The sequence below is a fragment of the Heptranchias perlo genome, chromosome 39 (genome assembly GCF_035084215.1).
Source record: "Heptranchias perlo isolate sHepPer1 chromosome 39, sHepPer1.hap1, whole genome shotgun sequence".
Lineage (NCBI taxonomy): Eukaryota > Metazoa > Chordata > Chondrichthyes > Hexanchiformes > Hexanchidae > Heptranchias > Heptranchias perlo.
The window spans coordinates 10,290,788-10,304,174 of NC_090363.1; the positions used below are offsets into that span (position 1 = coordinate 10,290,788).

Consider the following 13,387-nt stretch of genomic DNA (forward strand, 5'->3'; position numbering starts at 1 on the left):
CTTAGAATCGTAACAAATCGCAGACTGCTGAGTTTCCTTACACCAAGGAACTCTTTATGCGGAGAGTGGTGAGAACGTGGAACTCACTACCGTACGGAATGGTTGAGGCGAATAGCACAGATGCATTTAAGGGCAAGCTAAATAAATACATGAAGAAGAAAGGAATAGAAGGATTTGTTGATGGGGTTAGATGAAGCAAGGTGGGAGGAGGCTCGTGTGGAGCACAAACACCAGCATTGGCCTGTTGGGCCGAATGGCCTGTCTCTGTGCTGTAAATTCTACGTAATTCCATGTCGTGAAAGAAATTAAATTCTTTCTCTCAGACGGCAGAAAATAATATTCATTCCCGCCTCAGATAAATGCTTTATTGAAAACGAACAGGAAGAAACATGTTCCATTAATTATGACTCTGGAATAAAGGCCACTTTTCTCTTCATCTTATATCCACTGCTGTGATTCATTCCCTCAACTTAAGCTTCCAGTAAAATTCTTATAGAAGCATCAAGGAACAAGGAAGTGATTGCAGATAAAAATTGAAGTTTGCTTATTTATATATCCATGGTAACAGTTAACGATCACATAACAAAAGTTGTTAAATGGATATTATATATATTTATAATTTAAAAACTTCCTCATACTGGAATCTGACGGCAAAATTTCCATTGGCTGATTCATAAGAGGAAGGAGATTGGGACTAATTTTGACCTATCCCATTCGGCGGGGAGGTGATTTGATTGGATCAACCGACTTCATTTACACCCGGGCCCATTGGGGGCAATTTTAACCCCCAAGAACGGGGGGGTTGGGAACGGGCGGGAGTTGAAAATAGTTGGGTTTTTTTGGGTCGCAACTGCAAAATTTTCGGACTTTGCATTCCCAGTGGGAAGCCTGGACTTTTATGCGCCGACATTAAACCCGGAAATGAAGCCGGGTCGCGACCCAAAAAATAACTATTTTCAGCTCCCACCCGCCCCCAACCCGCCCGCTCTTGGGGGGTTAAAATCACCCCCCATTGATTTCAACGGAGAGTAAAATCCGCCAGGGGTGTACAGCAGATGGCCAACCCCAACCCACCACTAACCCGCCCAGTGGGTTAGGTTAAAATTAGCCCCTGGGAAATGAGTTTCTGATGTCAGAAGAATACAGATAGCCATCACTTTTAAAAATAATGTGATTATGTTAATACTGTTCACATTCTCATCCTCCGAGATCGCGTTCGAATTTTAGTCAACTTACGAAAATTGCAATTAAATTTCCATTAACTTAAAACATGTGCAATAGGATATGGCGGATTGGCTGGTTTTATTACAATGGCATTTTCTGAGATTGGTTTGTAAAGCAGTAAGTGTGCACAGAATGAGCTCAGCGGTTGTCAGTAGCTGGGGTGCTTTAATGGTAAATGTTAGACGAGTATAGAATCATACATCACAAAAGGAGGCCACTCGGCCCATGGCACCTATGCCGGCTCTTTGAAAGAACTATCCAATTAGTCCCACCCCTCTCTTTTTCTCCCCCGTAGCCCTGCAATTTATTTCCTTTTCAAATATATGTTTGGTTTTGAGCTCTGGAATTCAAATAGTTTGGGGAACAAAGGGGTCCTGCTCGCTAGTGGTCCTGTTGGTTGGGATGATGGTCTTTGCCCATGGTTGCGTTCCTGTGCTGGTCTACTGTCTCTCCTGGGAGTTGTTTGGTGATGGTAGGGAGGGTTAGTTTGTGCTGATTGAGACACAAGGTACAGGCTTCAGGCTAGTTAATATTTTTCCAATTCCATGTGGAGGGCAATTGTTTTTGGTGGTGACACTTTACGTGACTGGCATTAACTTCATCTCTCCGTATTATGTTAAAAATGCATGTCTGCAGCCAGTACCTTCTTGTTTACCAGTTTATCTGTAAAGGGGGGGATGAAGCCGAGTGAACTTTCCACAACATGGTAATTGCAGTTTGAAGACCGATAACATTTATATGTAATGTTCAAAGTCCGTTATTGTTCAGCTGACAAAACTTCACAGCTGGTGCTCGCAGATGTTGTCAGCTGGTGTTTGTACAGCGTAATCTGCTCTTGGTCACTAAGCAACGTTCTATCGCCCTCCAACTGGGATTTGTGCTTGGATGCTCTTCCAAGGTAAAGAGGTAGGATTTTGTCTCAGCCGGTATTGGATCGACTGCCTGTTTTACTATCCGCACTGTGGGCGTGATTTTAACGGGTGGGTCGGGGGCGGGCGGGAGTTGGAAATAGTTGTATTTTTGGGTCGCTACTGCAAAATTTTCGGACTTTGCGTTCCCAGCGGGAAGCCTGGACCTTTCCGTGCCGATGTTAAACCCGGAAATAAAGCCGGGTTGCGGTCGCGCCCCAAAACACAACTATTTTCAACCCCCGCCCGCCCCCAACCCACCCGTTCTTGGGGGTTAAAATCACCTCCAAATGCTGGTCCATTGCCTCCAATAGAACCAAATATCAAATCGGGCCTATAGCAGGTGACCGATGCGATACTGCCCATTTAACATCACCGTCCAAGATAAATTTCTACCCATCCAGAAGTAACTTTCCTCCTGGTTTCCTATCCTCCTCCCAGCTCATCCAAAACTCTGCTGCCCATATCAAATCCTCAGCGAGCCCCACTAACCTACCACCCTTGTGCTCCCAGGCCACCAACACCCTCCAATTTAAAATTCTCATCCTCATGTTCAAATCCCTTCATGGCCTCACCCCTCCCAATCTCTGTAACCTCCTCCAGCCCTACAACCCTCCCAGAAGTCGCCCTTCTTATGCATCCCCAACTCCCTTGGCCCCATCTCTGGTGGCCATGCCTTCAGTCATTCAGAGCCCACACTTTCCCTAAACCTCTCCACCTCCCTCTCTCCCTTCGAAACCTCCCTTTAACACTGATCACCCCTCCTAGTATCTCCTTTGGCTCAATTCGATATTTGTCTGATTGCCTTCTGTGAAGCACTTTGGAACGATTCTATACAATTAGAGTCACTGTATAAATGCAACTGGGGGCTATTGGTGAAAGTTGAATATAACTTTGGCACAATTATAAAGATTTAAACACACAGACATTAAGTGGGCATTGATCACGTAACCTTAAAACCTGGTGTGCAAGGGAGTGCAACAAAGGTTCACCAGACTGATTCCTGGGATGGCGGGATTGTCGTATGAGGAGAGATTGAGTAGACTAGGCCTGTATTCTCTAGAGTTTAGATGAGAGGTGATCTCATTGCAACATATAAAATCCTCTCAGGGCTCGACAGGGTAGATGCAGGGAGGATGTTTCCCCTGGCTGGGGGGCGGGGGGTGTCCTAGAACCAGGGGTCACAGTCTCAGAATAAGGGGTCGGCCATTTCGGACTGAGATGAGGAGAAATTTCTTCATTCAGAGGGTGGTGAATCTTTGGAATTCTCTACCCCAGAGGGCTGTGGAAGCTCAGTCATTGAGTACTTTCAAAACAGAGATCGATAGATTTCTAGATATTAAAGGCATCAAGGGATATGGGGATAGTGCAGGAAAATGGAGTTGAGGTAGAAGATCAGCCGTGATCTTGCTAAATGGCGGAGCAGGCTCGAGGGGCCGAATGGCCTACTCCTGCTCCTGTTTCTTCTGTTCTTATGGTGATACTTAGAGGAACAGAGTGAGAATTGCCTACCAAAATAATGGAGAGACACAGAGATTGCTAAAACTTAGCTAATATTGGAATGAATTCAAATTGTGCGAAACCGCAGAAGTACATCAAGATATAAAAGACGCATTCCAAAGCCAAGGCTCCATTTCCAATAAACAAAAGTCAGGGCGTCGCAGCCAAGGATATTGTGTAACAAGTGAAAGTGAAACTCATCAGAACAAACACTCTAGGGGTGATTTTAACCCCCAAGAACGGGTGGGTTGGGGGCGGGTGGGAGTTGAAAATAGTTGTTTTTTGGATCGCGACCCAATCACCCCCATCGAATCTGCCTCTGACAATGGGGTCAATTTTCGGATGGCCGAGCGGGTGCGTTCATGGCGGTGGGGGGGGGGGGTGTTCCTAAAATTGGGGATTCCCGGGGCGGGTCCGGAGCCCGGCTCCAACCCGCCCTCTTCCGGGTTCCCCAATGACCCGAATCGGTGCGCGCGCAGCCCCCGCATGCGGGACTCCCACCGGCAATCAAAGCCGGCGGGATGACAGTTTAGATAGTTCGGGAGGTACTTGAGGTCGTTGACAGACCTCGTTGGGAAGAGATTTTAGCAGGAATGTGATTTTGGACTCTCCTCGGCGTGATTCCCATGTGTGGGAAACAATCCCTGTTGTTGCAGACTTGTTTCAGCCAGCAGCCATTGGGAGATGCAGAGGATTCCTTCACAGTTGTGGGGAAAACCTCATTCATTGCAGCAGGGCACTCTTTCACCTCAGACAAAGTTTTGCCTGTCACACCGTTGTCTCCACACTCAAAATTATTACATCATACCCTAAACTCTGCTGTCTAAACACATTTACCTACTTTGTGGACCCCCTCACACTCACACCATCAGGATGGGGGAGGGGTTCCATTGCTGCATTCATCACTCATTGGAGGTCGACCAACATCACCAGCCTCGCCAGGCACACCGTCCACCTCCGCCACGTGGAGCTCCACAACACAGTGCTGCGCAACAGGCACCAGCACAAAGTAGTCGTGCAACTACACATTCACCCACTGTAGGGTGACCCAATGGGTGGCATCAAGGGTGTTCATGGAGAACCTCATGAAAGGGCATTATTGCACAAGCCAGTCAAGAATGGCCAAGACGTGACAGTAGTGGTGACAATATAATATGTAATGTGAGTTGATCAGAAATCAAATATAAGTAAAAACCATGACAAACCCTCAAACACCCTTGTGCATCCCCTTCATGCTCACGACACGTTTGCCTTACGCTTCCTACTATACATATGTGATGCATGCCCTGTGGCTGTAGAACAGGTAGTGGCAGGTGGGGTGAGGCTGACCATGAAAGAGATGCATGAGTGAGTATGAGACGGAGCCATGAGATTGTATGAGGATTGGGTTGAATGGTAGTGGTGGGATGAGTACTGGGGAGGTGAGGAAGTGCAGGTAAGTTGAGGATGAGGTTTGAGTGGGTGTGAGGAGTGATGTGATAGAGTAGTGTTGGCAGTGCAGAAGGAGATGTGGGGTGGGGGCAGTGATGTGGGGAATGAGTAAGAGCACTCACTTCGGCTGACCTGGTTAGGTCACTGTATGCAGGTGTGTGATATGTTGGTGGTGCTGGTGACCTCCTCTGCCACCTCGAGCCAGGCCTTCGTGGTGGCAGAGGCAGGCCACTTCCTCCCGTCCGCCGGGTGGAAGATCTCCCTCCTCCTCCTCCTCCTCACCCCATCCAGTAAGACCTGGAGTGAGGCATCATTAAACCTGGGAGCAGCCTTCCCCCTGGGCTGCTCCATGCTGTAATTTTGCCTATGTTATGCAGCATCAGTCAGTGGAGGACTGCCCCTTTAAATAGGGCTCCTCCAGCTGACAGCCTATGATGCGGGTGCAGAGTCTGTCCGCGCTATCTGCTTTGGAATCGCTCAATGTAAGGACACACCCACGTTAGGGCTGCGGGCACAACTTCCACAGAGGCCGTGTGTATCTCAACAAGGAGCCTCCTGTTGCCTGTAACAGCTTTCGGACTCAACCTGTGAATATGGTCGAACCGTTTCAGGAGCTGGGGCTCCACGGTCCTGATACACAAAACCTCTTCCACTGCCAGGAACACGACGAGAAACACAAACTCTTTTGCGAAGACGACCAGACGGCGATTTGCCTGGTCTGTCAACTGTCTGAGGGACATAAAGGCCACACGGTCAGACCCTTACAGGAGGCTTTCAGAGAGTACAAGATACAGACGCGAATAAAGTGCTCCCCTTTTTAGCGCAAGTCTTATTTTTTTTTTGTGTTGTTGTTCTTCTTAAACATGACTGTTCTTTCCTCAAGGAAAAACTGCAGGAATCCCTGACGACTCTTCACCAGGACCTGGAGAGGATTGGCCAAACTCAGGCCACGGAGCAAAACAAGGTCAAAGATCTAAAGGTACATTTTTGATCAATTAATTACAATACGAATGTGTCTGTTTCTTTTTTTTACGTGGTGTTTGTTGATAGTTTCATGTTCACCAGTAAAACAAAACCAGAAACTGAACAACGCCCCAAGTAGACATTAAAGAGTTGTGAATCGAGGAGTCTTTTTGACAGTCTTCCGGGTGCATAATCTGCTTGCAGTGCGACCTTAATTCACTAACTTATTCATTTCGCCATGGCAGATATAGGAGCACAAGATAATAAGAAAATGAAAGAAACTGCTTTTATAAACACCTCAGAACGTTCCATAGTGCATTAAAACCAATCAAGTACTTTTTTGAAGTGTAGTTACTTTTGTAACGTAGAAAACATGGCTGCCAATTTGCAAGGTCCCACAAACATCACTGAGACAATGACCAGGTCATGTTTTTTTTAGCGATGTTGGTTGAGGGATAAATGTCGGCCCCAGGACACCGGGGAGAACACCCCTGCTCTTCTTCCAAAATAGTGCCACCTTTTAAGTCCACCTGAGAGGGCAGGCGGGGCCTCGGTTTAACATCTCATTCGAAAGACGGCACCTCCGACAGTGCAGCACTCCCTCAGTACCGCACTGGGAGTGTCGGCCTGGATTTTGTGCTCGTCTCTGGTTGGGGGGGGATGAGAAGTTAACATTTCAGCTGGTGATCTGTAATCTATCCCAGTCCTGATGATGAGCTGTACCCCAAACATTACCATTTTTCCTTTCTCCATAGAAGCTGGGTGTTTGTGGCATATTCTGTGTTTTTCGTTCTGTGCAGTGACTGGATGTTTTAAGAGGTGTGGTTGCTAGGCAGAAAGATAGTAAAGGGTGAGAATAATTGATCTGATGTCTGAAACTGGTAGTTATAACTGGTTTAATCAGATTCCTCTGCAGTTATTTCTATCTACATGGATGACACTGCAATCCTGCTATATTCGAAAATGAATGTGTACAATTCAGATTCCCATTCACATCCAGGTTCGCTCTGTTGTCTTATGGCTGTTATGTACATATACCTAACCCTAAACCGCAATTTGTCAGTTCCTGCACAATACCGAATGCGTTATAAAATCATGGAATGATACAGCACAAGGGTTGCCAACTCTGGTTGGAGGCATTCCTGGAGGTACGATCATGTGACATTTTGACCACATGACATCTGACCATGTGATGCCTGATCACGTGACATCTGATCACGTAACATGAAACTGAGGAAAGCCCCCCCCCTCCATTTCGGAGAGGGCCCCCACCCCATTGCCGTGATTCCCCGAATGCCGACAATCCCGATTCCCGACTCTCCAGCCCCCTCCAAGCTGCACTCCATGCCGTCGCGGCGCTCTGCGGTTGACGTCCTGGAGCGGGCGGATGCACTGCGGTGGGAAATTTAAATTGCCGATCTCCTGGGGGCAGCGCTCAGTGGAGGAAACCCCCCCCCCCACTCCCAATTCCCGGAAACGCCTGGTCATTCCGGGAGGGTTGGCAACCCTATACAGGACAGAAGGAGGCCGTTCGGCCCGTCGTGCCTGTGCCAGCTCTTTGAAAGAGCCATCCAGTTAGTCCCATTCCTCTGCCCTTTCTCCATAGCCCTGCAAATTTTCCCCTCCTAAGGAAGCCTCTGAACTCCTTGCTCCGAAATGCCCTACTGTAGGAAAGATAAAGGTAGCACTTCAGCCATTAATGTAGGTGGGTATCTCGAATTTTAATTGCTGATCTAAAGAGCAGTTTACCAATATTTTATTTCATCTAAACAGAATTGGAAGATACTTTTAACTTTGGGCGGTGGTGCAAAAAGAGCGATATTGAATTTGTCGTCTCATTATACACTGCACCCAACTTTCCTTTCTGTTGTAGTCAATGAAAATAAAATCCGGGAGAGATGTAAACCAGGCTGCCAATTCACTATGGCCCATTTTACACAATCAGACAAAGTCAAAATTACCCCCTCACTGTCGGCTCAGAACTAATGATCTCATTGTAAACGCACAAGTATGTAATTTTTTTTATTGTAACAACAACTTGCATTTATATAGCACCTTTAACATCCCGAGGCGCTTCACAGGCCTGTAATCAGAAAGCATTTGACACCGAGCCACATCAGGAGATATCAGGACAGGTGACCGAAAGCTTGGTCAGAGAGGTAGGTTTTAAGGACCGTCTTAAAGGGGGAGAGAGAGGGGCGGAGAGAGACAGAAAGGTTTAGGGAGGGAATTCCAGAGCTTAGGGCCTAGTCGGCCGCCAATGGCGGGGCGAAGGAAATCGGGAATGCGCAAGAGATTCTGCCTTTTGATTAAGCCTTTTACCAAATGGAAGCATATAGAGTGCATTAAAGGTAAAAGCAATTGACCTGAAAAATATAAACCGTGCAAGACAGAATCGACATGATGCGATCTGACGGGTATAACTTCTCCAGTTCATACTTAGAGATGCAACGTGTTGGTTTTTGAATGGGCATTGGACCCTCTGAACGTTACAAAGATCGGGGACATCACCGAGGTGCCTACTCTTCATGAGTATACGGACACCTTGAGTTCCTGTGGGCTCTCCAACTATGGGGGATATTGCAGTCCTGGCCCATCCAGCTCTCGCCTACTGCTGTTTCCAGCGGGCGTCAGTGGACGGTGATCGGAGCCCAAGCGAATTATTTCTCCCTCCACAAAGGCCAATTTACCACCACAGGGCATTGAAAGGCCAGTTGCAGTGAGTAGTGTTCGGATTTAAGATTCTCCTGATCCTAAAGTGGTGCAGTTACTCGCCTCGGCATTGTAACATTTATAAATGATTTACTCTAAAGGCATTTCAAAAGTATGAAGGGTTTTGATTGCGTAGACAGGGAGAAACTGTTCGTACTGGCAGAAGGGTCGGTAACCTGTGTTGAAACTGGATAGCCCAGTGGTGAGAGATAGAATACTAAAGCCTGGTCTTCAGTTGCTTCCGAGCCTCTATTCAGAGATTTCCCTTACACACACACTGCACCCTAGATAAGCTCTCTTATAAAAAGGATACAAGAGAGTCCCCGATTGTTACATCAATTGTAACACCAATTGATACAAATCATACAATTAACAACCAGATTTAAGACATTTGGCAAACGAACAAGGGGAGAGATGAGGAGACATTTCTTTTAACGCAGCGAGTCGTTATGATCTGGAATGCGCTGCCTGAAAGGGCGGTGGAAGCAGATTCAATAGTAACTTTCAAAAGGGAATTGGATAAATACTTGAAAAGGAAATAGTTTGCAAGGTTATGGGGAAAGGGCAGGGGAGTGGGGACAATTAGACAGCTCTTTCGAAGAGCCGGCACAGGCACGATGGGCCGAATTGCCTCCTTCTTTGCTGCATGATTCTATGATTCCACACAACAACAGACGACTTGCATTAATACGGCGTCTTTAACGTAGTAAAACGTCCCAAGGCGCTTCACAGCAGTGCAAGCAGACAAGAATTGACACTGAGCCAACGGAGGAGATACTAGGACAGGTGACCAAAAGCTTGGTCAAAAGAGAGAGGTTTTAAGGAGGGTCTTAAAGGGGAGAGAGAGGAGAAGTTTAGTGAGGGGGTGGGAGTTCCAGAGCTTAGGGCTAGACGGCTGAAGGCACGACCGCCAATGGTAGGGGTGGGGAGACGGGGGGGGGATGCACAAGAGGCCAGAGTTGGAGGAGAGGATTGTAGGGCTAGAATTATACACACGAATGGCTAATCTTTTCTGAGATGAACAGCTTTTGGTATGTGTACTGGGTGGGGGGACGCCTAAACACTTTGCTAATCTCTAATCTGCGTATTATAACGGGTCAGAATTCACGCCTTTATGAACTTTCAATTGCAGGGGAAGGCAGGCACCTTCAGAGTCCGCATTGAATCAGAGTTTGCAAAGATGCATCAGATTCTTCACAATGAAGAAAAGTCACTGAAAGCCAAGCTAAGCAAGAAGGAAAAAGGGATATTAATGAAACTGGAGAAAAATATCAAGGAGCTTTCAGAGCAAAGTGCCTCTTTAGAAGGACGAATGGCAGAGGTACAGAGTAAGCTGGCCCTACAGAGAGAGGAGGCCCCAGTCCTGCTGAAGGTAAAATTACAAGTAGTTTACTGTACAGAAAATCACTTCCCAGTGTAAATTTGCTTTCAGCCTAATGTACTTGAAATTCTTAAAATAAATCGCATTGAAAGAAAGAATTTACATTCATATAGCGCCTTCCACCACTTCAGGACGTCCCAAAGCACTTTACGCACAACAAAGTACTTTTTTGAAGTTTAGTCACTGTTGTAATGTAGGAAACGCGGCAGCCAATTTGCGCACAGCAAGATCCCACAAACAGCAATAAGATAAAGACCAAATAATCTGTTTTAGTGATGTTGGTTGAGGGATAAATATTGGCCAGGACACCGGGGAGAACTCCCCTGCTCTTCTTCAAAATTGTACCGTGGGATCTTTTACGAGGCCCCAGAGAGGGCAGACGGGCCCTCGGTTTCACATCTCGTCCGAAAGACGGCACCTCTGACAGTGCAGCACCCCCTCAGTACTGCACTGGGAGTGTCAGCCTGGATTTCATGTTCAAGTCTCTGGAGTGGGACTTAATTATCTGGTCATCATCTCATTGCTGTTTGTGGGATCTTGCTGTGCGCAAATTGGCTGCCATGTTTCGTACAATATAACAGTAACTACGCTTCAAAAGTACTCCATTGGTTGTAAAGTGCTTTGGGAAATCCGGAGGTCCAGTTACTCAGTGCAGCCAAATGCCAACTGCGTTCGTGATGATCTGTGCTGGCCAGTATTTCTACCAAAATCATAAACCCATTCATTTCGCATAGCATGACCTCCTGGTGTTTGAACTTAGCTCATATGGCAGCGTGACCAATTGTCCCATTTGGTTTGGTCATAAGAAATAGGAGCAGGAGTTGGCCATGTGGGACCCTCGAGCCTGCTCCGCCATTCAATAAGATCATGGCTGATCTTCGGCCGTAACTCCATTTACCCGTCCTATCCCCATATCCCTTGATTCCCTAAGTGTCCAAAAATCTATCCATCTCGGCCTTGAACACACTCAACGACTGAGCATCCACAGGCCTCTGGGGTAGAGAATTCCAAAGATTCACAACCCTCTGAGTGAAGAAATCATTCCTCATCTTGATCTTAAATGGCCGACCCATTATGACTACGCCCCCTAGTTCTAGACTGTCCCACCAGAGGAAACAGCCTCACAGCATCTACCCTGTCAAGCCCGCAAAGAATTTTATATGTTTCAATGAGATCACTTCTCGTTCTTCTAAACTCCAGAGAGTATAGGCCCATTCTACTCAATCTCTCCTCATAGGACAACCCTCTCATCCCAGGAATCAATCTGGTGAACCTTCGTTGCAACCCCTCTAAGGCAAGTATATCCTTCCTTTGGTAAGGAGACCAAAACTGTACACAGTACTCCAGGTGTGGTCTCACCAGAGCCCTATGTAACTGCAGCAAGACCTCTTTGCTCTTGTACTCCAGCCCCCTTGCAATAAAGGCCAACATATCACTTGCTTTCCCTGCTTGTTAACTTTCTGTGATTCGTGTACAAGGACACCCAAATCCTTCTGAATATCACCATTTACTCGTGTCTCACTATTTTAAAAATATTCTGCTTTTCTACAAAATGGATAATTCCACATTTCCCCACATTATATTTCATCTGACACCTTCTTGCCCACTCACTTAACCTATCTATATCCCTATGTAGCCTCTTTGCGTCCTCCTCGCAACTTTCCCACCAAGCTTTGTATCGTCAGCAAACTTGGATACATTACACTCGGTCCCTTCATCTAAGTCATTAATATAGATTGTAAATAGCTGAGGCCCAAGCACTGATCCTTGCGGCACCCCACTAGTTACAGCCTGCCAACCTGAAAATGACCCGTTTATTCCTACTCTCTGTTTTTTGTCCATTAACCAATCCTCAATCCATGCTAATAGATTACCCCCAATCCCATTAGCAGCTCTCTTTATATGTGATGAATGAGCAGCGAACTAACAGGTTTAGGTCTCTCTCAGTTTGTCTTGGCAAATTGATTCCCACCTATGGAGTATACATACCTTCTATTTGACTTCCAATATACAGTACCTTTAGATATACCTTCTAATATACAGTAATATTCAGTCCCTCCCAATATTCCATACGTTTAGATATACCTTCTAATATACAGTAATATTCAGTCCCTCCCAATATACAGTACCTTTAGATATACCTTCTAATATACAGTAATATTCAGTCCCTCCCAATATACAGTACCTTTAGATATACCTTCTAATATACAGTAATATTCAGTCCCTCCCAATATACAGTACCTTTAGATATACCTTCTAATATACAGTAATATTCAGTCCCTCCCAATATTCCATACCTTTAGATATACCTTCTAATATACAGTATTATTCAGTCCCTCCCAATATACAGTACCTTTAGATATACCTTCTAATATACAGTAATATTCAGTCCCTCCCAATATACAGTACCTTTAGATATACATTCTAATATACAGTAATATTCAGTCCCTCCCAATATACAGTACCTTTAGATATACCTTCTAATATACAGTATTATTCAGTCCCTCCCAATATTCCATACCTTTAGATATACATTCTAATATACAGTAATATTCAGTCCCTCCCAATATTCCATACCTTTAGATATACCTTCTAATATACAGTAATATTCAGTCCCTCCCAATATACAGTACCTTTAGATATACCTTCTAATATACAGTATTATTCAGTCCCTCCCAATATTCCATACCTTTAGATATAACTTCTAATATACAGTAATATTCAGTCCCTCCCAATATACAGTACCTTTAGATATACCTTCTAATATACAGTAATATTCAGTCCCTCCCAATATACAGTACCTTTAGATATACCTTCTAATATACAGTATTATTCAGTCCCTCCCAATATTCCATACCTTTAGATATAACTTCTAATATACAGTAATATTCAGTCCCTCCCAATATACAGTACCTTTAGATATACCTTCTAATATACAGTAATATTCAGTCCCTCCCAATATACAGTACCTTTAGATATACCTTCTAATATACAGTATTATTCAGTCCCTCCCAATATTCCATACCTTTAGATATACCTTCTAATATACAGTAATATTCAGTCCCTCCCAATATTCCATACCTTTAGATATACCTTCTAATATACAGTAATATTCAGTCCCTCCCAATATACAGTACCTTTAGATATACCTTCTAATATACAGTAATATTCAGTCCCTCCCAATATACAGTACCTTTAGATATACCTTCCAATATACAGTAATATTCAGTCCCTCCCAATATACAGTACCTTTAGATATACATTCTAA

At 45.2% G+C, this 13,387-nt stretch overlaps 1 protein-coding gene across 1 annotated transcript in view; it reads left to right on the top strand.

Annotated features, from left to right (window-relative positions):
• Positions 1 to 13,387, top strand: part of LOC137304996 (uncharacterized) — a 59,796-nt gene that overhangs the window by 37,496 nt on the left and 8,913 nt on the right. Inside the window, 4 exon segments of the mRNA XM_067973768.1 lie at positions 1,993 to 2,122; positions 5,590 to 5,806; positions 5,809 to 6,042; positions 9,871 to 10,110. Coding sequence (XP_067829869.1) covers positions 1,993 to 2,122; positions 5,590 to 5,806; positions 5,809 to 6,042; positions 9,871 to 10,110 — 821 coding nt within the window.